Raw genomic sequence first — 27969 nt, forward strand, 5'->3', positions numbered from 1 at the left:
GAAATGCGTAACCCCTGGAGGTTTGAGAGAAAGGGAACGTTGTGTTTTTAAACTTGGGCAGTCGGAAGAGGAAACTGAAAAGGAGAAAAAATGAATCCACACTATTTAACAATAATAATCTATTTAAGCGCTTACTACGTGCAAAGCGCTTAGTGAGTGCTCTTCCCAAAGACAAAGCCCTTTCCTGCTGAGTTTACCCCATTTTTTGTGGTATCGGTCAAGTGCTTACTATGTGATAGACGCTGGGCCTAAGTGCTGTGGTAGATTCCCCCAACCGTATTTACTGAGCGTTTACTGTGTGAACGAAACTGAACCAAGTGCTTGGGAGAGGACAAAATAATAACAATAATAATAATGTTGGTATTTGTTAAGCGCTTACTAGGTGCAGAGCACTGTTCTAAGCGCTGGGGGAGATCCAGGGTCATCAGGTTGTCCCACGTGGGGGCTCACAGTTCATCCCCATTTTCCAGATGAGGTCACTGAGGCCCAGAGAAGTGAAGTGATAATAATAATAATGACGGCCTTTGTTACCCTGTATCTCCCCCAGCGCTTGGAACAGTGCTCTGCACATAGTCGGCGCTTGACAAATAATGTAACAATCATGTTGGCATTTGTTAAGCGCTTACTATGTGCAGAGCACTGTTCTAAGCGCTGGGGGAGATCCAGGGTCATCAGGTCGTCCCACGTGAGGCTCACAGTTAATCCCCATTTTCCAGATGAGGTCACTGAGGCCCAGAGAAGTGAAGTGACTTGCCCACAGTCACACAGCCGACGAGTGGCAGAGCCGGGATGGCATTTGTTAAACGCCTACTATGTGCAGAGCACTGTTCTAAGCGCTGGGGCAGATACCGGGTCATCAGGTGGCCTCCCGGGAGGCTCCCAGTCTTCATCCCCATTTTGCAGATGAGGTCACTGAGGCCCTGAGAAGTGAAGTGAGGGATAGGAGGTAATAATAATGTCGATATTGATTAAGCGCTTACTATGTGCCGAGCGCTGTTCTAAACGCTGGGTAGATACAGGGTCATCAGGTGGTCCCACGTGGGGCTCCCAGTCTTCATCCCCATTTTGCAGATTAGGTCACTGAGGCACAGAGAAGTGAAATGATTTGCTCAAAGTCACACAGCTGACAGGTGGCGGAGCCGGGATTAGAACCCACGACCTCTGGCTCCTAGACCTGCGCTCTCGGTACTGAATCCCTGAGGAAACTGAGGCTGGACCAAGTGAGTTGCCCAAGGTGACACAGATGACAAGTGGCTGAGGCGGGATTAGAACCCACGACCTCTGGCTCCTAAGCCCGGGCTCGTTCCACTGAGCCACGAGCTACTGAAGCCCCGAGGCTGGAAGAAGTGACCGACCCAAGTCCCCACAGCTGGGACGATTAGAACCCAGGCCCTCGCCTCCCCTGCCCTTGGGCGCTGAGGCGCAGCGCCTTCTCACTTCCGGTAGGCCGAGCCGCCTCCACTTCCGGCCGCGCCCCGCGCGGGAACTACAACTCCCACCATGCCCCGCGCGGGAGGGAGGGGGGGCTGCGCGCGAGGCCCGGGGCCGGGCGGGGATTGGCTGGCGGGAGGGCGGGGTCGGGCGGGGATTGGCTGGCGAGCGGGGGGAGGGCGCGCGCGCGGGGCCGGCGGCACGTGCCGGGGCGCGCGCGCCGGCGGGAGCGGGAGCGCGCATGGCGGCGGGAGCGGGAGCGCGCATGGCGGCGGGCCGGGCTCCCCATTGGGCCCGGCTGCGGGGCCGCCTCCTCCGGGCCGCCGGCCGGATTGCCTCCAGGGCCTTCGCCGCCGGGGGGCCCGACCAGGTGAGGACCCGACCCTCCCCCACACAGGGGCCCGGCCGGTCCTGCCTTCTAATCCCCACCGCAGCAGGGGCCTCGGTTAAGCGCTGAATAAGAATAATAATAATGTTGGTCTTTGTTAAGCGCTTACGATGTGCAGGACACTGTTCTAAGCGCTGGAGAGGAGGCAATAATCATCATCATAATAATGTTGGCATTTATTAAGCGCTTACTTTGTGCAGAGCACTCTTCTAAGCGCTGGAGAGGATAGAATAATCATAATAATAATGTTGGCATTTATTAAGCGCCTATTATGTGCAGAGCACTGTTCTAAGCGCTGGGGGAGGCGCAATAATAATCATGTTGGTATTTGTTAATAATAACGATGTTGGTATTTAAGCGCTTACTATGTGCAAGCCCCGTTCTAGGCGCTGGAGAGGATACAATAATCATAATGATAATGTTGGCATTTATTAAGTGCTTACTATGTGCAGAGCACCGCTGTAAGCGCTGGGGGAGATACAGGGTCATGAGATTGTCCCACGTGAGGCACACAGTCTTCATCCCCATTTTACAGATGAGGGAACTGAGGCACAGAGAAGCGAAGTGACTTTATAATAATAATAATAATGTTGGTATTTGTTAAGCGCTGACTATGTGCAGAGCACTGTTCTGAGCGCTGGGGGAGATACAGGGCGATCAGGTTGTCCCACGTAAGGCTCACTGTCTTCATCCCCATTTTCCAGATGAGTTCACTGAGGCCCGGAGAAGTGAAGTGACTCGCCCACAGTCACCCGGCTGACAAGTGGCGGAGCCGGGATTCGAACCCATGACCTCTGACTCCCAAGCCCGAGCTCTTGCCACTGAGCCACGCTGCTTCTCCTATTATTATTATTAATAACATCATTCTTACGATCTCTATTTTTATTATTAATAATAATGTCGGCGTATGCGCTCTGCACGTAGTAAGCGCTTAACGAATACCGGTATTATTAAGTAGGAGGGAGGACAGGTCGAGGGGCGGCCGCTGCCGGGTGAGAGGGCGTGATGCCCGTCTCCGGGGGCGGGCACGTGGGAGGAGGCGGCGGAGGAAGCCGAGGCCCCGGGGAGGAGGAGGGACTCGCCCGAGGTCACACGGGACGGAGGGGCCCGGCCCCCGGGGCGTCCCCTCCGCGCGGATGACCGGCATCGCCCCCTCCCCGGGCCCGCAGGCCGCGCCGACGTTCGGGTTCCTGCTGGACGTGGACGGGGTCCTGGTCCGGGGTCACAGGGTCATCCCCGCGGCCTCCGCCGCCTTCCGCAGGCTGGCGGACCGGCGCGGCCGCCTCCGCGCGCCCGTGGTCTTCGTCACCAACGCCGGCAACTGCCGGAGGCACGACAGGGCCCGGGAGCTGTCCGGCCTGCTGGGTTTGGAGGTGGGCCGGGCGGCGGCCGGGGGGCCGGGGGGAGGCGGCGGGCGAGGGCGCGGGGCGGGCGCGGGGGGTCCCGTCTCGGAGGGGCGCTGAGTCGGGCGGTCCGACAGGTGAGCCCGGAGCAGGTGGTCCTCTCCCACAGTCCCCTGCGCCTGCTCTCGCGCTTCCACGAGCGCCGCGTGCTGGTGTCCGGCCAAGGGCCGGTGGCGGAGAACGCCCGCAGGTAGGCCGGGCGGCTCCGCGCGGGGGCGGGCGGGCGCGGGCCGGGGCCCGGGGCCCGGCCTCAGGGTCTCCCCCCGCAGCCTGGGCTTCCGGGACGTGGTGACCGTGGACGAGCTGCGCCTGGCCTTCCCCCTCCTGGACACGGTGGACCTCGAGCGGCGGCCCAAGGCCACGGTGGGTACCCCGGGCACCCCGCCCCGCGCCGGGATCTCGCCCGAGTCCCTCCCGCCGCGGCTCCGGCCTCCGCTTCCGGGGCCGAGCGGCGCCCACGGGGCGGACGACGCCCGCACGTCCCAGTGACCCGTCCCCCTCTCCTCCTCCCCCCGCAGCCTCCCCCGACCCTCGGCTTCCGCCCCATTGAAGGTGAGCCCCCTTCGGAGCCTCTCGGCGCTCGGGACGGTGCTCCGCGCGTAGTCGGCGCTTAACGATGCCGTCGTTCCGGATCCCCGGAATCCCCCGAGGGCAGGGAGCCTACCCGCCCCGTCCTCGTGTGGGCCCCGGGCGCCCAGTACAGTTCCCGGCGAGCGCCCGCGCCGGGGTCTCGGCCCCGTGCGGACCCCCGAGCCGGCGGCGGGATTCAGCCCCCCGTCCGGGCGGGCGGGCTGGCGGTTCCCGGCCGGAGCCTGACCCGGCGGCCGCCCCCTCCCCGGGCACAGCGGTGGTCCTGCTGGGGGAGCCGGTCCGTTGGGAGACCAGCCTGCAGCTGATCCTGGACGTCCTCCTGAGCCACGGCAGCCCCGGCGGCGTGCCGGACGCCACCCCCTACCCGCACCTGCCCGTCCTGGCCTGCAACACGGACCTCCTGTGGATGGCCGAAGCCGGGACCCCCAGGTGAGGGCCCTCCGCGGGGGGGGCTTCCCGGGCCCCCCCGATCCGAGCCGGACCGGCCCCCCCATCCGACCGCCCCCCCCCGGGACGGTGCCCCGGCCCGGGGGTCGGGGTGGGGACGGGCCGGTCCGGGGCGGGACCGGAAGGGACCGGGGGCCGGCTCTTTCTTCTTTTGGTTTTTTAACGGTGATCGTTAAGCGCTTACTGTACCGAGCGCCCGCCGGGGTGGATCCAAGATAATCGGGTCGGACACGGTCCCCGTCCCGCAAGGGGTGCGCGGTCTTAATCCCCATTTTACAGAGGAGGGAACCGAGGCCCAGAGAAGTGAAGTGACCTGCCCGAGGTCACACAGCAGACAAGTGGCAGAGAGGGGATTTAGCACCTTCCGCCTGCCAGGCCCGGGCTCCAGCCCCGAAGCTTCTCGGGACCAACCGACCCCCATCCTGCCCCGCAGACCCCTGGACTGGGGGTTGGGGGGAGAGGGGAGGTCTGTGATCTCTGGCCCGAGGTCAGAGGTTAGGATGGACCCTCCCGGTGGGCCCTCGGGAGGGTCATCGTCTGTGTGTGTGGTGGGGGGCGTGGGGGGCGGCGGCCCGGGGCGGCCCCTGAGCGGAGCGTACTCGCCGCCCCGCTCCGGTCAGGTTTGGCCACGGCACCTTCCTCCTCTGCCTGGAGAGCATCTATCGCAAAGTGACGGGCCGGGAGCTGATTTACGAGGCCCTGGCGGGCAAACCCAGCCTGCTCACCTACCGCTACGCCCAGCACGTGATCCAGCAGCAGGCCCGGGCGCGGGGCTGGCACGCCCCCATCCGCTCCCTCTACGCCGTCGGGTGAGGCCCCCCCCCCCCCCCCGGGACCCCCGCGCCGGACGCGGGCCCCCCCCCGGCCTCCCTCCTGACCCCGGGCCCTTCCCCACCCAGGGACAACCCGATGTCGGACGTCTACGGCGCCAACCTCTTCCACCGGTCCCTGCGGCCGGGGGTCCCGGGGGACGCCGAGACCTGCGAGGCCATCCTGGTCCGCACGGGGGTGTTCGGCCCCCGGACGGCGTCGGACCGGCCGTTCCACGGGCCCCGCGACTTCCCGGACGACCCCGGCCTGGCCCGGGCGGCGCACGTGGTCCGGGACGTGGACGAGGCCGTGCGCCTGGTGTTGCGGAAGGAGGGCTGGGAGACGGACTGAGGGCCCGGCCCCCGCTCGGCCGCCGCCTCCGGACCTCCGTTTCCCCGCCTTCTGGTGCCGGGGGGCAGGGCCGCCTCTTACCGGGGAGGTGGAAGACGGCCCTCCGGCCGGGCGGTGTGCGATTAGGACCGAGGGCGCCTTTTAATCGGTTTTTAATTAGCCCCGGGGAACCCGGGGCCCGTTGAAAAAGCGAAAAATTAAAGGAGGCGACAGAAACGGGATGGAAGCTCCAGTCTCTTGGCCCGGGGGTGGTACGGGGTGTTAGGTAAGCAGCCGGTGCTGTGGGCTGAGCGCCTACGGAGTGTAGAGCGCGGAGCTTAGAAAGGGCTTGGGGGCAGGCGGCCGCGAGCAAGACGGCGTTATTACCAGTCTCGAAGGAGCTTTTGCTCCATCGGGGCTCTGGAGCTCGGCCCCGGGGGTGTCGATCGATCGACCCGCCGATCGGTCGGTGGTATTCCTCGGGGCTCGCCGGATGCGGAGCCCCGCCGGCTCCTGCCGGATGTTTCCGGGAAAAACGCGCCCACAAACCTCCATCCTACCGCACGGAAGTCGGGGGCGTCCAGCACCCCGAAGTCACCACACCTTCGGGGTTGCCCTGCACGGCTGCCTCCCGGCCCGCCGTCACCGCCGCCCTTTTTGACACGTATCTTCTCGGGCGCTCAGTACGGCCCCTCCCCGCCCACAGTCGCACCCAGTGCCGCTCTCCGCCCACAGTGACCGCTCGGTGTGGTTCCTGGAACACAAAAGGCTAGGGAGCTCTGCCCATAGTCGGGACCCACTAGGGTGCCCAGCACAGAGCAGGCACTCGGTACAGAGCTCCACACCCAGCAGGCACTCGGTACAGTGCCCTGCACCCAGCAGGCCCTCAGTCCAAAGCTCCACATCCAGTAGGCACTCGGTATAGATCTCCTCACCCAGCGGGCACTCGGTACGGTGCCCTGCACCCAGCAAGCCCTCAGTACAGTGCCCTGCCCCCAGCAGGCACTCAGTACAGAGCTCTACACCCAGCGGGTGCTCAATACAGTGCCCCGCACCCAGCAAGGCTATCAGTACAGAGCTCTACACACAGAAGGCATTCAGTACAGCGCTCCGCACACCGTACAGAGTTTTACCTGGAGAAACCGCTCAATAAATATGCACACTACTTCCAAAAGACGTTTTCATTACACGTTTTGAAGCAGCGAACATTAGAGAAGCGGCGTGGCTCAGTGGAAAGAGCCCGGGCTTGGGAGTCAGAGGTCATGGGTTCGAATCCCGGCTCTGCCACTTGTCAGCCGTGTGACTGTGGGCGAGTCACTTCACTTCTCTGGGCCTCAGTGATCTCATCTGTAAAATGGGAATTAACCGTGAGCCCCACGTGGGACGACCCGATGACCCCGTATCTCCCCCAGCGCTCAGAACAGTGCTCGGCACATAGTGAGCGCCTAACAGATACCGACATCATTATTTTGGCTAGGACAGACGGCAAAATCGGCGTTTTCTCCCCAGGGTGTGTCTGGAATCAACAAGCGGAAGACCTCACGTGACCCCGAGTGTGGTGTCCTCGTGGGTTGGGGTCCGCCCAATGCAGGAAGGCCCCCTCAGCACCCCCGGGCCCATCCCCCGGACCCCCCTTCGGAAGCAGCGTGGCCTAGTGGAAAGAGCACGGGCCTGGGAGTCAGCGGTCCTGGGTTCTAGTTCCGCCCCTTTTCAGCCGTGTGACCTTGGGCAGGTCACAGCAGCGTGGCTCAGTGGAAAGAGCCCGGGCTTGGGAGTCAGAGGTCATGGGTTCGAATCCCAGCTCTGCCACCCGTCAGCTGTGTGACTGTGGGCGAGTCACTTCACTTCTCGGTGCCTCAAGTTACCTCAGCTGTCAAATGGGGATTAAGCCTGTGAGCCCCACGTGGGACAACCCGATGACCCCCTATCTCCCTCAGCGCTTAGAACAGCGCTCTGCACATAGTCGGCGCTTTAACAAATACCAACATTATTATTACTTCTCTGGGCCTCGGTTCCCTCATCTGTAAAATGGGGATGAAGACCGTGAGCCCCACGGGGGACACCCCGACGACCTCCCGTCTACTGCAGCGCTTGGAACGGTGCTCGGCGCATAGTAAGCGCTTAACAAATACCAACACGCCACGCCTTGGCTCGGGAATCCGGCGGTGCAGGGTTTCCCTCCTCCTCGTCGTCGCCCCCTCTGATCCAGTCCCGGTTTTCCCGGAGCCGCCCGCCCCCACCGCGGGTTCGGCTCTCACTCGGCTCGGATTCGGGTTGGGCTCGGATTCGGGTTGGGCTCGGGCTCGGGCTCGGCGGGCACTCGGGTTCGGCTCGGCTCTCACTCGGGTTCGGCTGGCACTCGGGTTCGGCTCGGCTGGCGCTCGGGATCGGCTCGGCTGGACTCGGGCTCGGCTCGGCTGCCACTCGGGCTCGGGCTCGGCTGGCACTCGGGTTCGGCTCGGCTCTCACTCGGGTTCGGCTGGCACTCGGGTTCGGCTCGGCTCTCACTCGGGTTCGGCTGGCACTCGGGTTCGGCTCGGCTGGCGCTCGGGATCGGCTCGGCTGGACTCGGGCTCGGCTCGGCTGCCACTCGGGCTCGGGCTCGGCTGGCACTCGGGTTCGGCTGGCACTCGGGCTGGGCTCGGCTGTCCTCGGCTCGGGCTCGGCTCGGGCTGGGCTGGGGCTCGTCTCCAGCCGTCCGGTCCTCCCCGTCCAGTCGGGATCTCTCCGTGTCGCGGCCCGGGAGGGGGCGGCGGCGGCGGCGGCGGCGGAGGAGGAGGAGGAGGAGGAGGGGCCGGGGGGGGGGAGCGGGGGCGGGTCGGCGGGCTACAATGCGCCCTGCGTCGGGCCGCCCCCCCGCCCCGCGCTCGGCCCCCCCGGCGACGGCCGCCGCCGCCTCCTCCAGGCTTCCCGCCTTGCAGGAGAGGGGCGGGGGGCTGGGGCGGGGGGGCGGCGGGTCCCCCTCCCCCCTCAGCCGGAGCAGCAGCAGCAGCGGCGGGGGCGGGGGCTCCCAGCGCGGGGGGGCCGAGGAGGAGAGGCTGGGCCTCAACCGCCCCCTGGTGCCCCCTCCCCCGGCCCCCTCCCCCACCGCCCCGCCCGCGGGGGGGCCCGGGGGGCCCGGGGGTCCGGGGGGCGGCCCGGGCCGGTCCTGCTGCCGCGGCCGGGGCGGGGGCGGCGGGGCGGGGGGCTTCCAGGCCCTGTCCGTGGCGCTGCTGCTGGCCCAGGGGGGGCTGCTGGACCTCTACCTCATCGCCGTCACCGACCCGTACTGGTGCTCCTGGGTGGCCACCGACCTGGCCGTCGTCGCCGGCTGGACCGTCTTCTTCGCCAAGCACCGGCGAGGGCGTCGAGGGGCCGCCCGCACGTGCTCGGCCGCAGGCGGGAAGGCCCGGGGGCGGGGGGCGAGAGGGAGGCTCCCGGCGGGAGCGGGAGGAGCCGGAGGAGCCGGAGCAGGAGGAGGGGGCTTCGCCTTCGCCTACCTGGCCTGGCTGATGTACTCCATCGCCTTCGCCCCGAAAGTAGGGCTGGTGCTAGGCCCGTCCAGGCCCGACCTCCTGCGGCTCTTCCAGGGCCGCGCCCCTCTGGGGTCGGCGGGCTTCCGCCTGACCCTGGCCCTGTCGGCGCCCCTGCTCTACAGCCTGGTCCGGGCCGTGGGCGAGCCCGGGGGACCCCTCCTCCTGCAGCCCCGGGGCCACCGCGCCGCCGGAGGCTTCCTGGCCACCTGCCTGGACCTGCTGGACAGCTTCTCCCTGCTGGACCTCCTGCTGGACGGCCGGGCGCCGCTGTCCTCCCCGCTGCGGGCCCTGGTCCTGGCCGTCTACTTCCTGGCCCTGGCCTCGCCCGTGCTCTGGCTCTACGAGCTCCACGACCCCCCGGCCCCCGGGGCCTGCGGCCCCCTGCTGCGGCTGCTGGCCGGCTGCTTGGTGGACGTGCCCCTGCTGGCCCTGCGCTGCTTGCTGGCCGTCGCCCACGGCCAGCCGCTCTCCGTCTTCGTGCTCAAGAACGTCTTCTTCCTGGGCGGCCGGGGGCTGGAGGCGCTGGAGGGCTGCTGGGCCCCGGCCGGCCCGACCCCCGACCCCCCGCCCGCCCCGCCGCGGGGGGCCGCCCAGTTCGGACGCTGCCTCCCCGAGGGAGACCCCGGCCCCCACGGGTACGCCGACGCCCTGGCCGGGGCCCCTCGGGACTGACCTCGGCCCGGGCCTCGCCTCGCCCCCTTCCCTCGCCCGGCAGGGCCTCCTCCCCATCCCCCGCCCTACGGGCGTCACCCGAGGGTCCCCGAGTCCTCCCGCCCCCGCCCTCCAGCCCCGGACCCTCTCCCCGGCAACCCACCGGTCCCCCCTTCCCGGGGCCCACCGTCCGGCTTTCCGTCAAGGGGCGGTGGCCGCAGCCCGGGCCCGAGAGTCATAAGGTCACGGGTTCCGATCCCCTCTCTAACGTTTGCCTGCCGGGTGACCTTGGGCAAGTCACTTCGCTTCTCTGGGCCTCACTTAACCTGCTGTAAAACTGAGTCCCGCGTGGGTCAGGGACCGTGTCCAACCCCCTTGGCTGGTATCCACCGCGGGGCCTGGCACATAATAAGCGCTTCATCAATACATCATCATCATCATCATCCCGGGGAGCGGGCCTCGGAGGAAAGCACGGCGGAAGCATCTTTCGCTCCGGCCGGGCCGGGGTCCTCCGATCCCGGCAAGATTCCCTTGCCCGGGCGGGGGAGAACTAAGTACTCGTCGAGTACATTATTACATAAGCGCTTAATTATCGTTATTTTTATTATAAAGTGCCAAAGCAACCGACCACTAGCTCACGGGCCTGGAGCCCCCAGGCGAGGTGCTGCCCTTCTCCCCGCTATCCAGGGTCACCCAGGGGTGTGTCCGGGCGGTGGAAGCCCCGGAGAGGGGGGTCCTGCCGCTCCCCACGGACACTGGGGTCTCCAGGGGGGCCGGAGGGATGTTTTCTCTCCTTCTCTCCCCGCCCTCTCCCCTCCATTTTCTAAAGGGAAGGGGCGGCTCCTCCTCGCCGCCCTCTTTCTCCTCCCCGGGGGCCTCACCCCCAGGGGCTGCCAAAGGAGGGTCGGGGAGGCCCCCCGGACCCGCCCCTCCCCCCGTCCGCCGGGAAGACCCCCTCGGGGCCGGGAGGGAGGAAGGGAGGCCTTCCCACCGGGAAAACCCGCCATCCCAAATCCGGCAACCTCCGCCTCCGCCCGGGCCCGAGGGGGAAGAGGAAAACGGGGGGGGGGGGGGGGGGGGTGTCTCGACAAGCTCGGACAGAATGCCATCTGCACCCCCTCCATCTCCCCCCACCCAAAAAAAGTCTGTTCAAACCCCACCCACCCTCCCGTTCCCCAAATCCCAGCCCATCGCAGATGGGTTTTTCTTTTTAACTGATTTAAAGTGTCCCGAAAATAAAACTCTTGGGACTCGTGGCGCCTCCCGGGGAGGCTGCCGCTGTCCGAGACCCTCCCCCGAGACCACCAGGCTCGAAAAATGGGGTCCCGACCCCTCACCTGAGGAAGGGGCGTCTGCTTCTCGGCTGGAGAACTGAGGATTTTCCCCCCTCCGCCTCTGGCTCCGCCCCCTTCGAGGGGATTCGCCCCCACGAATACCACAGGGGAAGGGGCGGCTAATCGAAGATGCCCACCGGGACCTAATTGACGATGATCACGGTACTTGTTAATGACGACGGCATCGGTTAAGCGCTTACCATGTGCGAAGCGCTGTTCTAAGCGCCCCAGCGCTCACTCTGTGCCCAAGCGGGGGTCTGAGCGCTGGGGTGGAAACAAGCTAACGAGGTCGGACACGGGCCCACATGGGGCTGGCGCTTAACCCTCCTTTTTTACAGCTGAGGGAACTGCGGCACGGAGAAGTGAAGCGACCGGCCCAAGGTCACACGGCAGACGCGTGGCAGAGCGGGGATTGGAACCCGGGTCCTTCCGACGCCCAAGCCGGCGCTCTATCCGCTGGGCCACGCGGCCCTCTCCCACCCCGTACTGGCCGAGGGGCACGGCCGGTCAGGCTGGACACCATCCCTGCCTCGGTCACACCGCCGGAAGGGCAGAAAACCATTTGGTTGAGATCTTGCGGACAGGACCTTCTCCTCCCCTGTGAAATGATTTGTTTTTTCTTAAGTGGTATCTGTTAAACTCTTACCGTGTGCCAGACACCGGACCAAACGCTGGGGTAGATACAAGCTAATCGGGCTGGACCCAGTCCACGTCCCACTGGGGGCTCACCAGTCTTAATCCCCATTCTACAGGCGAGGGAACCGAGGCACAAAGGAGTTGCCCGCGATCACCCAGCGGACAAGCGGTGGGGCTGGGATCAGAACCCGGGTCTCTGTGACTCCCGGGCCCGGGCTCTTTCCGTCAGCCCCCGGGGCCGTCCTGTCTGCCCTCTCTCACCCCCTCGGCAGCCCAGCTCAGTCCATCTGCCCCGGGCAGAATCTTCCCAGGCAGAGAGAGTCATTCGTTCAGTCGTATTTATCGAGCTCCTACTGTGTGCGGAGCACTGTTACCAAGCGCTCGGGAGGTACAGTTCAGCAACGGATAGAGACGATCCCTGCCCACAACGGGGCTCACAGGCTAGAAGCGGGGGGAGACAGGCAGCAAAACGGGCACGTGACTGGGGCCTACGAGTTTAAAAATGTTTAATCGTGTTTTAAAATGATACAAAAATAGAAGCCCCCCCGAGGGTGCGATCGAAACTCGGGGAACGTTGAGTACCGAGGGAGAGCGCGAGCCCCAATTAAGAGATGAGACGGTCTACACCTCTACCAGTCTGGACTCTGGAATTATTTTTATTCTGGTATGTGCTAAGCGCTTACTCTAAGCTCGCTGTGGGCAGAGAATGTGTCTCTTATATCGTCTGACTGCCGTGATACTGTCCTCCACCCAGCTCTCAGTAGAGTGCTCTGCGTGTAGTAAGCGCTCAATAAATATGTACATTCCAAACGCTTAGTAGGGTGCTCCGCACACAGTAAGCGCTCAATAAATACTATTGAATGAGTGATTCACTGACTGTCGTTATATTGTACTCTCCCAAACACTCCGTGCTCTCTGCGTTCGGTAGGCGCTCGATAAATATGACTCACTGGCTATCGTTACATTGTACTCTCCCAAGCTCTCGGTACAGCGATCTGCACACAGTAAGCGCTCAATAAATATGATTCACTGACTACTGTTATACCGTACTCTCCCCCAAGCGCTTAGCGCAGCGCTTTCGGTGAGCGCTCAGTAGATACGACCGACTGGCAGACTGACCCCTGGGACCCGCTGAAGGGGCGGGGACCAGTCGGGGGCATCCTCCAAAATGCGCACATAGTAAGCTAAACAAATACCCCAAAAAAGCACTTTTCTAAGCACCGGGGTGTACACGAGATGATCGGGTCAGGCACGTGGGACTCACGATCCCAGCAGGAGGGAGAACGTTACGGATGAGGAAACCGAGGCGCAGAGCAGTGCCCCGCCCCAGGTCGCACGGCAGGGCCGGGATTAGGACCCGGGTCCTCCGTGTCCCAGGCCCGCGCTCTTCCCTCTAGGCTCCTCAACCCAACCGGCGACCGTCCGCATCCTCGGCTGAGCGACCGCGGGGTCGGTGGAGGGGGACCGCCGTCCCCCACCCCCCCGGACGGGCCCGCGGGAGACGCTAGGAGGGGGCCGGCCGGGCCCCGGGCGTCTGCCCCGACTCCTGCCGGAGGTGGTGGAAGAGTAGATGCTGCTGGAGATTCTTGAGGCTGGCCAAGATGGCCGGGGACAGGGGCTCCTCCAAGTCCTCGCCTTCGCCGTCGTCGTCGTCGTCCTCCTCCTCCTCCTCGTCCTCCTCCGGTCCGTCCGGAGGCTGCGGGGAGCTCCGGGAGATGTACCCCTGGTCCGACTGCACGGACTGTCTCTGCTCCCCTCCGGCCGGGGTCCGCGTCTCCCCCTCGCCCGGGCCCAAGAGCGACCGCACCCACTCCTCGAGCCGGCCCGGCGGGAGGGGGCTCGGCGGCCCGACGGCCGGGGCGGCGGCGACGGGGTCCAACAGGGGCCGCCCCTCCTCCTCCACCGGCACCAGCCGCCCCGCCGTGGCGGCCGCCCGGGGGACGGGGGTGACCGCGAGGGAGGGCGGCCGCCGCTCGTCGGCCGCCACCGGCGTCTGGAGAGCCGAGGGGGCCGGGCCGGGCCCGGCGGGCGGCCGAGGGGCCACCCTGAAGGCGCCCCCGTCGGTCCGGGCGGGGAGGGGGTCCACCCGGAAGCCCTCCGCCAGGCCCGGCTCCCGGAGGAGCGGCTCCTGTCGGACGACGGCCGTCGCCGTGGCCTCCTCCCCTCCCGGCGGTATCCTCTCTTCCTCCTCCTCCTCCTCCTCGTCGGAGGCTCCGCCGTTCTCCCGCTCGAACCAGTCGGGGTGCGCGGCCTGCCACTCCCGGAAGCGTCGCACGGCCTCCTCGAGCCCGCGCCCGGCGGGGCCGCCCAGGTAGCCGTCGGCGGAGAGCTCCCGCACCCGGTGCCCGCGGCCCGGCTGGAACATCTCCAGGTCCTGGATGCGGAAGTAGACCTCCTCGAAGGCGCCCATCAGCGGGTAGCGGGAGGTGATGAGGAACGGCTCGGGCACGTCCTCCTCGGCGCAGATGTCGGAGAAGTAGCAGACCACGTAGCCTCCGAAGCGGGCCGGCCTCTTGAAGTCGGGCAGGATGACGTTGAGGGCCGGGGTGAACAGGTCCCCGGCCGGCCGGCGCCGGTCCCCCCGCAGCCCGCCGGCGGCCGGCCCGCCGCGGCCCAGCATGGCCTGCCACTTGGCCCGCGTGCCCCGGGAGCACAGCACGACGATCTTGGAGGCGCCGGCGTCGGCCGCCCGCTTCTGCCGCGTGATCCAGGCCAGGGCCCCCACCTCCGAGATCTCCCGCTCCTCCAGGAGGTCCAGGGCCACCTCCGTGCCGCACGCCGTCAGCAGGAACTGGGCGAACTTCACCACCACGTCCACGTAGAGCGGGTGGTCGGCCGAGTACACGACCCAGACCTTCCGGGGCTTCAGGGGGGGCGGCGACGCCGGGGCCGGGGGCGGGATCCCTGCGAGGGAACGGCCCCGGGGCGTGAGCCCCCGGCCCCGCCGACCCCGGCGGCCGGAGGCAGGACCCCCCGCCGACCCCCGGGGCCGGGGACCGACCGGCCCGGGGAAGGGGTTCTCTGGGACGGAAGGGTTTCGGTCCGGGCCTATTTCATGGTGTGATCAGCAGGGAGCGGGGGGAGCGAGCCCACTGATAATCACAGTGATTAAGTCCGTGAGCCCCACGCACGACGGGGACCGTGTCCAACCTGGGAACCTCGTATCTACCTCGGCGCTCAGAACGGTGCCCGGCGCCTAGTGAGCGCCTAACAGATACCGTCGTTCTTACCAGCGGCCTCTGTGAAGCGCGTACGGTGTGTAAAGCACTGTAACGGGGGTGGATACGGGAGGGCGTAAGCCCGTCGTGGGCAGGGAACCTTTTTTTTTTTTTTTAAACGTATCTGTCGGGCGCCTACTAGGCGCCGGGCACCGTTGGAAGCGCTGGGGAAGACACGAGCCGATCGGGTTGGACGCAGTCCCCGTCCCCCGTGGGGCTCACAGTCTTAATCCCCATTTTACAGATGAGGGAACCGAGAAAAAGGCGAGTGAGGCGACGGGCCCGAGGTCACCCAGCAGACGCGCGGCGGAGCCGGGATTAGAGCTCGGGTCCTTCCCACTCCCGGGCCTGGGCTCCATCCGCTAGGCCGCGCCGCTCCGCGGCTGCCAACTCTGATGTATTCTCTCTCAAGTGCTCAGTCCAGCGCCCCGCACACAGTAAGCGCTCAATAAATACCATCGATCGAATCGACTGGCTGACGATGAGGTCGGAGGCGGTCCCCGGCCCACCCGGGGGTCCCGATCTGAGGCGGATGGGGAACGGGGAAACGGAGCCTGTTTCGGAGGCCGTAGACTATGAGCCCCCGGTGGGCAAGAAACGTGTCTAGCTCTACCGTTCTCTCTCAAGCGCTTAGTCCAGTGCCCTGCACGCCGTAGGCGCTCCGTGGAGAACTACGGTTTCGGAGGCAGGCCCCCTCCCGTTGCGTGAACGGGATTCAGGGCCCCGAAGGCTCCCTGACCAAACCGTTTCGGGACGGGGGGGGGTCTGGTCCCTGGGGGTCTCTGTGCCTCCCCTCTCCTTCCCGTGCCTCCCAGGGTCCGACTCTGGCCGCTCCTACCTACCTCGGCGCTCGGCACGGCGCCCGGCACACGGTAGGCGCTTAAATACCCCTGTTCATTCTCTGGCCGAGGCACCGGGGGAATATTCCGGGATCGCCGCCAGCACCTCCCGCCGCTCACCCGGCCGGACGCCCCCGGGCCGGGTACTTTCCGGGCCACGCCGCGGGGAGCCGAGTCGCTCCCGGGGCCCCGCCCCCGCCCGGCCTCCCCCGCCGCCCGGCGGGGCCTACCTGAATAGACGGCGGCATCCGTGGACTTGCCGGAACCGGAGCCTGCAGGGAGAGACGACGCGCCAGACGCGTCAGGCGGGCGGGGAGTTGGGAGAGCGGGATCCGCCACCCGGCCCGAGGCCCCGGCCTGTCGGGCGACCCACTTCTCTGGGCCTCGGTTTCCTTCCGTGGGCGACCGGGGCACCGCTCTCTGCTGGGCACGGGACGGCGGCAGGCTCGGCCGCCGGCCGCCCCGGCCCGTGCCGCCTCCTCTGGCACTCGGCCTTTCCGGGAGTGGCGCCCCGGAGCCGTGCCCCCCTCCGGGCCCCCCGGGAGGGGCATCCGTGGCCGGGGGAGGGAAGGGCTCGGTCGGTCCCGTGGACGTGTCTGATATCGTACCCTCTCGGGTCCTCGGTACGGTGCTCCGCCCACAGTAAGCGCTCGAGAAACACGACCGACTGGATGACTTACCGGGTTTCCGCTGGGCCACGCACACGGCCGTCAGGATGACCGAACCCACCAGGAGGACGCAGACGCACGTGATGACCCAGTAGACCCAGAGCGACACGTCATCTAAGGCAGAGGAGAGGCCGTGGCGGACCCCGGGGTCCGGGACCGCCCGCCCCGATCCCTCGTTCTCCCCGGGTCCACACCCCGCTGAGGCTCGGGGCAAACGAGGGGGTAGGTCGGGGTGCTCACCCTCCCCCCTCCGCCCCGGGGGCTCCTCCTGGGCTCACCTGAAGGGTATTCCACTGCAACAGAGGAACAGAGACAGAGACGAGGTTTAACGTGGAGGGGCCGGCGCTTCTCCCGGCACCCCGCCTCCCTCTGGGCCCACCCCGTATCCGGGCCCGTGGCCGCCTCCCCTCGGTCCCCGCCCCTACAGCCTCGCCCCCCGCTCCCCGCCCGCGGCGGTCGAGGCGGAGAGGAAGGAAGCCCCGTGGTAGTTCTCTTACCGGGAGGGGTGAGAGGAGGCGGGAAGAGGGTGGGGGGGACCCCCCGGGAAGGGACGGTCACGACGTGCCGGATGCAGTCGCTGCCGCAGCTCTGGAAGAACGGCTGGATCTGAGGGGCGGACAGAGAGCGGACGGTGGGGGAGGAGATGCGGGTCGGGGGCGGGAGGAGAGACGGAGAAGGGGAGGACGGAGGGGCCGAGGGAGAGCCGGGGGGGCTGCCCACACTGCCACACCACAGGCCACTTGGGGGGCTGGAGGGCGACGGCGCTCGCCTGCACCTTGTAACCAGGGGGCCGGTGTCGGAGATGTGTGCGGGGGGAGGTCTCCCCATCGTAGTAACGATTACGATATCTGTTGATCACTCGCTATGTGCCAAGCAGCGTTCCAAGCGGTGGGGTAGATACAGGTCATCAGGTTGCCCCACGTGGGGCTCCCCCTTTAGATCCCCACTTTACAGATGAGGTAATTGAGGCACGGAGAAGGGATGCGACTCGCCCAAGGTCAGAGCAGACAAGCAGCCGGGATTAGAACCCACATCCTTGGACTCCCAAGCCCGCGCTCCTTCCACGACGCCACGCCGTTTCTCCTGCAGCATGTCTGCACGCTCATCAGGGTGAGGAGGAGGAATGGGGGGGGGGACTGGTGGAAGGGGGTTGGGGACAGGGTCGGGGGGGGGGGGTCTCACCTGCACCGTGTAGCGGCAGCAGGCTCGTACACTCCCCAGGGGGACGGTGACAGACAGGCGCCGAGGGGGCCGCTCCACCTGGAACGCGAGGGAGGAATGCGGGGAGGGGGAGGTCAGGGCCCCGGCCCAGCCGGGGACAGAGCCCAGTCCCCCGCCGTGCTGTCCGGGGGCCCCGAGCCTCACGCCGGTCTCCCGGATCCTGTTCTCACCCTTCCTGAAGGGGGCGCCCCGGCCGGGGGGTGGGAGCGGGGAAGATCGGGTCTCCGTACGACCCCGAGGGCTCTCCCCGGGGGTGGGCCGGGCGGCTGGTCTCCGGCCTCTCACGGGGAAGGAAACGGAATTCACGTGCACCGAGGGGGAGCGGGGCGAGCCCCGCGGGAGACGTTTCCGCTGGGGGGGTGTTTGAGCCGAGGGGATTCGGGATGGGGGGGGTGGGGGGGGGTTGATATTAACAGTAACTGTGGGATTTATTAAGCGCTTACTACGTGCCCGGCACCGTCCCGAGCGCCGGGCGGATACAAATTGGGTCGGACACGGGCCCCGTCCCGGGTGGGGCTCGCGGTCTCGATCCCCATTTTACAGACGAGGTCACTGAGGCCCAGAGAAGTGACGTGCCTTGCCCCAGACCACACAGCAGACAAGTGGCGGAGCCGGGATCAGAACACGGGACCTTCCTACCTCCGATCCCCCGGGGCCCCTCGCGGGACAGCCCCCGTTTCGTTACTCGGGACCCCCCCGCCCGCCCCCGGGGTGCGGGCAGGGGCGGAGGGCGGGGCTACCGGGGCTACGGGGTGAAACTCCTGGTGACAGCTCTTGTCGGAGGTTTCCGGGAAGCCGTCGACGAGGATCTGGTAGTGGGCCGACGCCTCAGTCCACGGGGTGAAGGTCACCCGCAGGGAACGGTTCTCCAGGCGCTCGGCCGTCAGGTCTGGCTCCCACAGGCTGCCTGGCGGCGCGGACCCGGGCCGGTCAGGGCCCCTCCTGGCCGCCTCCCCGCCCCGGCCCCCGGCCTCCCCCCCCCGCGCTTCCATGCCCACTTCCCACCCCCTCCCCAGTCCGTCCCCGGGCCGGAGGCCATTACCTGAGACGACGCAGGGAGTGGTGGTCCTCATCTTGGGGTCCCCGCAGTCTGCCGGGGGATTCCCAAGGTCAGTGAGGGTCCCGGACCCCGGGCCCCCCGACTTGAGAAAGCGTGATCCCCCGGGCCCCTCCCACCTCGGATCCTCGCTGGCTCCTTCTTCCCACCCTGCAACTCACCTTCCCTTTAATTCCCCCAGACCCCAGCCCTTCCCGCTTCGGATCTCCACGAAATACCCTCCCCCATCTTCCAGGAAGCCCTCCTGGATTCGTCGTCTTCTCCCCGCTCGCGTCTTCGTATTTACTGAGCGCTTACTGTGTGCGGAGCACCGTACTAAGCGCTTGGAAAGTAGAATCCAGCAGGAGAGAGAGACGATCCCCGCCCACGGTGGGCTCACGGTCTAAAACCACCTGAGCCCTAACATCTGCAGTGATCTCTTCACTTATTATTCATTCATTCGATCGTATTGACTGAGCGCTTACTGTCCGCGAAGCACCGTACCGAGCGCTCGAGAGAGTACACTGTACCAACAGAGAGACACATTCCCGCCCACAACGAGCTCACGGTCTAGAGGGGGAGATGGGCATTAGTATAAATAGATAAATAAATTCACTTTTCCATCTTTCCCTTCTCTTTTGAAACCTTATTCCTCCCCCTAACGGAAAACGATTTTGTCCGCCATCTCTCCTGCTAGACCGTCAGCTCCTTGAGGGCCGGGATCACATCTGCCGACTCTATTTTCCTCTCCCAAGGGCCCGGTGCACCGCTCTGCACGCGGCGCTCAATCAATACCACCGACGGACCCACGCCCCCAGGGGAGGCCGGGGGGCGGGGGGGAGGGGAGGGGTCTCTCACCCGGCACCCGCAGGCGCTTTGAATGGTGATTGTCGTCTCCGTCGGTCCCCAGTTTGGGCAGGTGGTGGACGGTCACTTCGTACAGCTGCCCCGGCTCCACCACGAAACGGTTGAAGGAAAAGCGCCACTGTGGGGGACGCGGAGAGAGTGGGGCGGAGCGAGGACTCCGGCTTAGTCCCGGGCCTGGTCTGGCCTCCTCCTCCTCCTCCTCCCGCGGGCCTCCCCGGCTCCCCGCCGAGATCCGGGTCCCTCCCCGGGGGACCCCCGTGTCCGCTCCTAGAATCGCGGGGGGCGCGCTGGGGGTCTCCGTCCCCCCCGCCCCACGGCCTCCCAAAAATAGCGGGGGAGGTTCCCACTCTGCCCACCGCCCCCCGTGCGGCGTGGCCTAGTGGAAAGAGTCAGAGGACCCGGGTCCTTAATCCTGGCTCCGCCACCGGTCTGCCGGGTGACCTCCAGAAAGTCATTTAACCTCTCTGTGCCTCAGTTACCTCATCTGTAAAATGGGGATTAAGTCCTCCTCCCTCCTCTTTAGACGGTGAGCCCCACGTGGGACAGGGACTACGTCCAACCCGATCAACCTGCGTCGACCCCAGCGTTTAGAGTCCCGCTTGGCACACAGTAAGTGCTCACAAAGCACCGGGGTTAGTATTAACTCCCCGACTCTTTCAGGGGCGGCGGGGGCCTGGCGGAAAGGGCACGGGCCTGAAAGTCAGGAGCCCCGGGTCCTCATCCCAGTCCCGCCCAATCGCTAGACTACAAGCTTCCTGCGGGCAGGGATCGGGCCTTCGTTCTGTTTTCTCCGACCCCGGCTGCTACCCGGATCACCCTTCGGGGGCTCCGGGGTCCAAACCGGCTCCGACCCCCACGGCCACCTCCCCCGCAAGGGGGTCCCGGCCCGGATGGCCCCCACCCGCCCGGGGCCTCACCGGATTTCGATCGGGCCCCACTTGGTCCGGCGGGCTGTCCGGGAACTCGAACTCGGCACACAGGACCTCATTGGTGCTCACCTGGAGCACGGCCAGCTCCGCCCCCCGGAGACAGACGATGCTTCCTGGGGGGGAGGAGAGGGGAGGAGGCAGCCGGGAGGGAGGAGGGAGCGGAGAGAGGAGGCGGGGAGAAGGAAGGGGAAGACGGCAGGGTGCGGGGGGGAGAGGATGAGGAAAGAGGAGGATGAGAGGGCAGAACGCAGTTAGCCACGGTCGACCTCAGGGGTCAAGGGCTTTCCTGTTTGCGTGCCCGGTCCGGGGTGGCAACCGTCGAACGTTGTGCAACGTCCCGCTCGGCGGCGGCGGCTCCTCGGCGCTTCCCGGCCGCCCCCGGAAGGCGGCCGCCCGGGTCTGGGGAGGGGGCGTCCCAGGACTCACCGACGGTCACTTTTTGGGGCCGGAGCCCCTCTGGTGGGGGCGGGGGAAATCCCGCGGCCCCCCCGGGATGCGATTCCTTTGATTCCCCGGGAATCAATTACTTGGACTTGGATCAATTACTTGGAAAAAGTTGGATCCCCAGAGCTCGCGTGGAGCGCGTGGCCGCAACGGCTCTGGAAGTCCGGGGGCACGCGCGTTGACCGTCACCCAGGCAACACGCAGCGGGCGGGCTTCAGTTGCGCTTGGAACAGTGCCTCGCACGCAGTAAGCGCTTAGATGCCATCGTTATTAAGTCCAGCCCCGCCTCCCGCATCGGGCGGTCGCCGCCCGCCGCCCCGAGCGGCGGGGTCCGGGACCCTCCGCCCCCCGGGCCGCGGCGCGGAGGGTCTCGAGCCGAGTGACGAGGGTCTCCCGGCCCGGCCCCCTCCACCTGGCGAGGGAAGCCCCCGCCTCGTCGCCCCGCTCACCGTCCGTGGCCACGGTCCACGTGATCTCCAGCACGGGGTACAGGTCCCCGGCCCCGACCCGGGCCGAGCCCAGGGTGACGCTGAGGCGTCTGGGGGCCGTGGGGGTCCATTTGGGTGGCTGATGCCAGCTCCGGTGCAGACAGGTACCTGGTACGGGGCAAAGCGGGGTGCGTGATTAATAATAATAATAATAATAATAAATAATAACAGCAACCGCAGCAAAAATAATATTGGCTAAGCGCTTACTACGTGCTAACACGGTGCTCTGCCCTCTAGACTGTAAGCTCACTGTACTCAGGGAACACGCGTGCTGACTGTAATAATAATAATCATAATGTTGGTATCTGTTAAGCGCTTACTATGTGCAGAGCGCTGTTCTAAGCGCTGGGGTAGACACAGGGGAATCAGGTTGTCCCACGTGAGGCTCACAGTCTTAATCCCCATTTTACAGATGAGGTAATTTAGGCACAGAGAAGCTAAGTGACTCGCCCACAGTCACACGGCTGACACGTGGCAGATCCGGGTTTCGAACCCATGACCTCTGACTCCAAAGCCCGGGCTCTTTCCACCGAGCCACGCTGCTTGTACTCTCCCCAGGACTTAGTACAGTGCTCTGCACCCAGTAAGGGCTCAAGAGATACGACTGACCGATCGTTCCAAGCCCTGCGATAGATACGCGTAAATCGGGTCGGACAGAGTCCCTGGTCCCGCACGGGGCTCACGGTCTTAACCCCCTTTCTGCAGAGGAGGGAACTGAGGCACGGAGAAGCGACCCGCCCGAGGCCACACGGCAGACAAGCGCTAGAGCCGGGATTCGAACGCAGGGCCTTCTGACTGCCAGGTCCGTGCTCTATGCATCAGGTCACGCTGCTTCTCGGGCTAGGGGCTGTTGATTCTCAACGCATCGGAGCCGTGAATTACCTGCAGGTTTCGCTTCTCCCAGAGAGGCGTTTCCCAATCAATCGATCGCTGGTATTTACTGAGCGCTTCTTGCGTGCGGGGCACTGTCCTAAGCGCTCGGGAGAGCCCGCTATAACAGAATTAGCCGACACGTTTCCCCGCCCGAAACAAGCTTCCGGTCTAGAGGGTTTAAGTCGGCGCGCCCCACGTGCGGCGGGGACCGTGTCCGACCAGATCAGCTTGGATCTACCCCGGCGTTCGGCACGGCATTCCCCATCTCCCCTCCCACCTCTGGAGCAGGGGAATGTGTCTTTTTATCGTCGCACCTTTCTCTCCCGGCGCTAAGCACGGTGGTCCGCACACAGTGAGCGCTCGATGAGTACGACCGAATGACAGAACACGGAACGCATCCCGCCACCGAGCACCTGGGGCAGTTCGACGGGCCGAGGGGACACGTCCCCAGGCCGCTGGGAGTCTACGATTTGCCCCCGCAAGCCTCCCGCCTCCCTCTTCTCGGCGGGAGGCGGTCCCGGGCTCGGCCCGAGGTCGACCGTGCCGGCCCGAGGGGGACCGAGGCGTCCCGAAAGGAGGTCCTGGGGATCATCCGCGGCTCTCGGTTATCCGCACGTCGCCCCGGGGGGGCCGGCTGGGCCCAGGATCCCGCAGGGGACACGGGCGTGAGCCGTCCCCCCCGCCCGCGGGTGGGAGCCTTATGAAAAAAAATCGGGTTTCGGGGGAGTTCCGGCTCCGCTCCGGGGTGAGGCCGATCCCTGACCGGAGAGGAGCCCGGACGGATCGGCGTGACCTTCGGTTGAGACATCCGTGGCCACGTGACACGCGTCACCGTGCGACCCGTGCGGTCGGGTGACGGGAGAGGCCAACGGGCACTTCCCGGCAGGTAGAAGAAGCAGGAAGACTGGGGTTGTTTGTAATCAGATCTGCCGGAGGGGGAGGAGGGAGGAGAATGAGAAAGCGAAAGAGACGCAGAGAAAGAGAAAAAGAGACACGGAGACACGGAGAGAGACACACACTTACTGTTCTTGACGTTGCAGTCCAAGCCCTGTGATGGAAGGAAGGAGAGGATAATGACGGCTCAGAGGAGACCCCGACTGGCCCCCACAGATCCTCAACACCGACGATAACTGCATTTATAAAAAGCTCGCTGTGTGCTGAGCGCCGAGCCCGCTCAGTAAGCTGTGGCGGCGGATGAGTCCGCCGGATCCGACGCAGTCTCTGTCCCCCCCCAAGGGGCTCCCGCTACTCCACTTTATCCCCATTTTCCAGATGAGGACACCGAGGCCCAGAGAGGAATCTGCCTAAGGTCACCCGGCGGTTGTAGGGGCGCGGCTCGGTGGAAAGAGCCCGGGCTTGGGAGTCCGGAGGTGACGGGTTCGAATCCCGGCTCCGCCGCTTGTCAGCTGTGGGACTGTGGCCAAGTCGCTCCACTTCTCCGGGCCTCAGTGACTTCATCCGGAAAATGGGGATTAACCGCGAGCCTCACGTGGGACCACCCGATTATCCTGTATCTACCCCAGCGCTTAGAACAGTGCTCTGCACATAGTAAGCGCTTAATACCAACATTATTATTATTAGGGGCAGAGCAGACTCCGGGACTGGGGCTCCTTCGACCAGGCCCCGTCACCCCCCCCCCGACGGCCCCTAAACTCCTACCGATCCCACCAACGTGTGGCCCGGTGAGCTTGTTAGGGGACGCGTCTGCTGATTCTGTTGTACTGGGCTCTCCCGAGCGCTCAGTACAGTGCCCCGCGCAGAGCGAGCGCTCCATAAATACGACCGATCGGTTGCCAGGCACCCGGAGGACGGAGACCCCCCCGTGCGGGGTCCCGGACCGGGCTACCATCCGCACGGTGGGCCCGGGGGGCCGCCGTCTGACGGGACTCGGAGATGACGGACCCGGAGAGCGTCCCGAGGCCTCAGTTTCTCCAGCGGGGAAATGGGCACAGGAGGCGAGGCCTCGGCCCCTCCGGGATGGGCGGAAAGTCAGGAAAAGAGCCTCGAGACCCGGAAGCTCGTCCGCCCTCTTCGGAGGAAGGAAAAGCGGCGTGGACTAGCGGAAGGAGCGGGGGCCCGGGCCCCAGAGGACCGGGGTTCTGATCCTGCCTCCGTCGCCTGCCCGCCGGGTGACCACGGGCAAGTCGCTTCACTTCCCCGGGCCTCGGTTTCTTCGTCGGCAAAATGGGGATTCGGTTCTCCCTCCCCCATACACTGTGAGCCCCTTGCGGGGGCGGATTCGATCATCCTGATGATTCGCTATCTGCCCTAACGCTTAGCACTGTGCTGGACACCTACCGGGCGCTTAAATATCACAGTCCATTATTATTATTATTATCATCATCATCATCGTTAGCCCTGCGGGAGCCAGGGACCGTGTCTATAGTCCCTCCAAAAACTTCCTTCCTCAGCGCGGGGCTTCGCAAAGAGTAGGCGCTGAATAAATACCGTGGTCACGACCGCCGCCCGAGGGGTGAGAAAGACAACTTTCGAGGGTCCCGCGGCCCCCGACCCCCGAAACTCTCGGGCTTTTTCCAGGTGAAACCTCTCGGGCTCCGGATGGATGAGCAGGATGGGGGCCGGGGAGGGGTGGGAGGAAAGAAGAGGATAATGACCGTCTAGAGAAGAACCTGACTGGCCCCAGAGATACTCGATACCGACGCTAATTGCATTTATGAAAAGCTTTCTAAAAACGTATAAGAAGCCCCCAGATCCAGGATGGGGGTCGGGGACGGGGGCGCTTCGGAGGAACCCTCATAAAGTTGCCCACCCGGGCTTCCCCGCCCTCCCCGAGCGCCCTCGGGGATGCCGCTTCCCCACTTGGGTCGACCCACCCGCCCCCGCCGACCCACTTCCCTCACCCGCTAAATGGTGATGATCATCATCATCATTTTGGTATCCGTTAAGCGCTTACTACGTGCCAAGCACCGTTCTAAGCGCCGGGCAGACACGAGGTAATGAGATCGTCCCCCGTGGGGCTCAGTCTTCATTTTACGGACGAGGGAACCGAGGCCCGGGGAAGTGAAGCGACCCGCCCCAAGTCACCCGGCCGATAATGATAACGTCGGTATCTGTTAAGCGCCTACTACGCGCCGAGCGCCGTTCTAAGCGCCGGGGGAGATCCGGGGTCATCGGGTCGTCCCACGGGAGGCTCACCATCCGAACCCCCATTTTACAGATGAGGTAACCGAGGCCCGGCGAAGTGAAGTGACTCGCCCACAGTCACACAGCCGACGAGTGGCAGGGCGGGGATTCGAAGCCGGGACCTCTGACTCCCCAGCCCGGGCTCTCTCCGCCGAGCCGCGCCGCGCCGCGCCGCTCCTCTAAAGCGGCGGGGCCGGGATTAGAACCCACGACCTCCGACTCCCGGGCCCGGGCTCTCGCCACTGAGGCCGGGATGAAGGCGAGGAGAGGAGAGCAGCGCGGCTCGGCGGAAAGGGCCCGGGCCGGGGAGTCACGGGTCGTGGGTTCGAATCCCCGCGCCGCCACTCGGCGGGGCTAATCACTTTCCCGGGCCTCGGTTTCCCCATCCGTAAAACGGGGATCGGGCCGACCTGGTGACCTCGTTTCGATCCCGGCGGATGGAACGGCGCTCGGCACAAAGTAAACGGCCCGCCGGATCCCGTCGCTATTATCGATGCTATTTAAAAGGGGATGGCCGGAGCCCCCCGCTTGACCCCGACACCCTCCGGGCCTCGTCCGCCGGCCCCCGTCTCCTTCCTTACGCCTCGGGCAGACCCTCGAGCTCCGGCCCCCCACCTCCTTCCCTCCCCCTCGGCAGGGCCCGTGGCTGCGGCTCCTCCCTCCCCCGTGCGTCTGGGCCGGGCCCCCCCCCCCTCCCCCGAGCCCCCGGGCTGAGCCCCGGCCCGAGCCCCGGCCCCTTGCGGGGGGTGGGATGGGAGGGGGGGATGGGACGGGAGGGGGCACGGGGGGGGAGGGGGAGGGGGAGGGGGGGGGTCTCACCGGCTGCGAGCAGTTGGGCGTCGGGAAGTGGAGGAGCCACAGGGCCGAGGCGGGCGGGCCCGGCAGCAGCAGGGGCAGCAGCAGGGGCAGCGGCAGGGGCAGGGGCAGCGGCGGCGGCGGGACCCCCGGGCCCCCCATGGGCCGGGAGCGGGGCGGGAGCGGGGAGGGCTTCCCGGTGGTGGTGGAGGCGGCGGTGGCGGCGACGACGACCCGGCCCGCTCCGCCGCTTCCTCCTTCTTCGCAGGCAGGACCGGCCGGGCCGGGCCGGGCCGGGCCGGGGGGAGGGGGCGGGGTCCGGAGGGGAAGGGGGCGGGGTCCGGAGGGGAAGGGGGCGGGGTCCGGAGGGGAAGGGGGCGGGGCCCGGGCTCAGTGGGCGGGGTCAGACTTGCCTGAGTGGGCGGGGCCAGGGAAGAGGGCGGGGCCAGGGGGCCAGGGGCGGGGCGGCCTGACGGAAGATCCTCCGCGCGGCCGATTGGCTCCCGCCCCCGCCCCCGCCCCCGCCCCCGCCGGGGAGTCCCAGGTGGCGGGTTCGAATCCCGCCCCCGCCGCCGGTCTGGGCCGCTCGCTCCGCCGCTCCGCGCCTTCCCCGCCCTCATGCGTGCCACGGCGATGAGAGCGGGGGCCCCGGGCGGGCGCGGACGGTCCCTAGGGGCTGCCGAACGGTCCGTTCCCGGCGCTTAGGACGGGGCTGGGCGCAGAGCAGGCGCTCCATAGAGCAGCCTGGCTCGGGGGCAGGAGCCCGGGCTTGGGAGGCCGAGGTCGTGGGTTCGAATCCCGACTCTGCCCCTTGTCAGCTGGGTGACTGTGCACAAGTCGCTTCACTTCTCTGGGCCTCAGTTCCCTCATCTGTCAAATGGGGATGAGCTGGGAGCCTCCCGTGGGACGACCCGATGACCCCGTATCTCCCCCGGCGCTTAGCACGGCGCTCTGCACCTAGGAAGCGCTTGACAGATACCAACATTATTATTACTATTAAAATGAGGATGAACTGTGAGCCTCACGGGGGAGCATCTGATGAGCCTGTAGCTCCCCCAGGGCTTAGAACAGTGCTCTGCACAGAGTAAGCGCCTAACAGATGCCATCATTAATGGGTTCGACTCCCGGCTCTGCCACTTGTCAGCTGTGGGACGGTGAGCAAGTCACTTCGCTTCTCTGGGCCTCAGTTCCCTCCTCTGGAAAATGGGGATGAACTGTGAGCCTCACGTGGGACGACCTGAAGGCCCTGGATCTTCCCCAGCGCTTAGAACGGTGCTCGGCACATAGTGAGCGCTTGACAGATACCAACATTATTATTACTATTAAAATGGGGATGAACTGTGAGCCGCCCCTGGGACCACCCGGTGACCCTGTATCTCCCCCCGCGCTTCGAACAGTGCTCTGCACTTAACAAATCCCGACATTATTATTATTACTAAAGTGGGGATGAACTGTGAACCTCCCCCGGGCCAGCCTGATGAGCCTGTATCTCCCCCAGCGCTTAGAACAGTGCTCTGCACGTAGTCAGCGCTTAACAAATCCCAACATTATTATTATTATTACTAAAATGGAGACGAACTGTAAGCCTCCCCTGGGCCAACCTGATGAGCCTGGATCTCCCCCAGCGCTTAGAACAGTGCTCTGCACAGAGTTAAGCGCTTAACAGATACCAACATTATTGAATATGATTGAATGACTGACTGAATGAATGCCCGGAGGTCCCCCCTCCCCACCCCCACCTCGCCCACCGAGCTGCCAGGCCCTTGCCCCCCACTGCCCCCCGGTCCCGCCCATCCCCTTGGGCCCCCCCCAGGAGGGGACCAATGGGAAGGGAGAGAAAAGGAGGATTGACATCCGTCCCGGCCAATGGGGCGTCGAAGGGGGGCGAGGGCGGGATTCCAAGGAGAGGCG

The 27969-nt window shown here is 65.8% G+C and overlaps 3 protein-coding genes across 4 annotated transcripts; 2 read left to right on the forward strand and 1 right to left on the reverse strand.

Annotated features, from left to right (window-relative positions):
• The first annotated feature begins 1679 nt into the window (after window positions 1-1679).
• Window positions 1680-5642, forward strand: HDHD5 (haloacid dehalogenase like hydrolase domain containing 5). 2 transcript variants are annotated; one of them, XM_029054457.2, is made up of 8 exons: window positions 1680-1801; window positions 2989-3192; window positions 3300-3412; window positions 3492-3585; window positions 3741-3774; window positions 4068-4242; window positions 4881-5069; window positions 5160-5642. In XM_029054457.2, exons 1-8 carry the CDS (start codon window positions 1697-1699, stop codon window positions 5419-5421), a joined length of 1176 nt encoding a protein of 391 aa, XP_028910290.1. In that variant the 5' UTR covers window positions 1680-1696; the 3' UTR covers window positions 5422-5642. The 2 variants fall into 2 exon arrangements, with proteins under 2 accessions (XP_028910290.1, XP_028910291.1); XM_029054458.2 differs by lacking the exon at window positions 2989-3192.
• A 2928-nt stretch (window positions 5643-8570) lies between these two features.
• TMEM121B (transmembrane protein 121B) lies at window positions 8571-9464 on the forward strand (the record flags this gene model as incomplete). Its single annotated transcript, XM_029054177.2, has 1 exon — window positions 8571-9464. A coding segment is annotated over one exon (894 nt), but the record flags the coding sequence as incomplete, so codon positions are not given.
• A 3310-nt stretch (window positions 9465-12774) lies between these two features.
• Window positions 12775-26794, reverse strand: IL17RA (interleukin 17 receptor A). The gene is made up of 14 exons (XM_039910676.1): window positions 26767-26794; window positions 26083-26189; window positions 23143-23167; window positions 21208-21354; window positions 20303-20427; window positions 19377-19503; window positions 18525-18572; window positions 18223-18389; window positions 17444-17521; window positions 16759-16867; window positions 16540-16554; window positions 16274-16375; window positions 15824-15865; window positions 12775-14440 (listed from the first exon to the last, which is right to left on the reverse strand). Exons 1-14 carry the CDS (start codon window positions 26792-26794, stop codon window positions 13041-13043), a joined length of 2520 nt encoding a protein of 839 aa, XP_039766610.1. The 3' UTR covers window positions 12775-13040.
• Window positions 26795-27969: the final 1175 nt, after the last annotated feature.

Source organism: Ornithorhynchus anatinus, chromosome X4, assembly GCF_004115215.2.
Source record: "Ornithorhynchus anatinus isolate Pmale09 chromosome X4, mOrnAna1.pri.v4, whole genome shotgun sequence".
NCBI lineage: Eukaryota > Metazoa > Chordata > Mammalia > Monotremata > Ornithorhynchidae > Ornithorhynchus > Ornithorhynchus anatinus.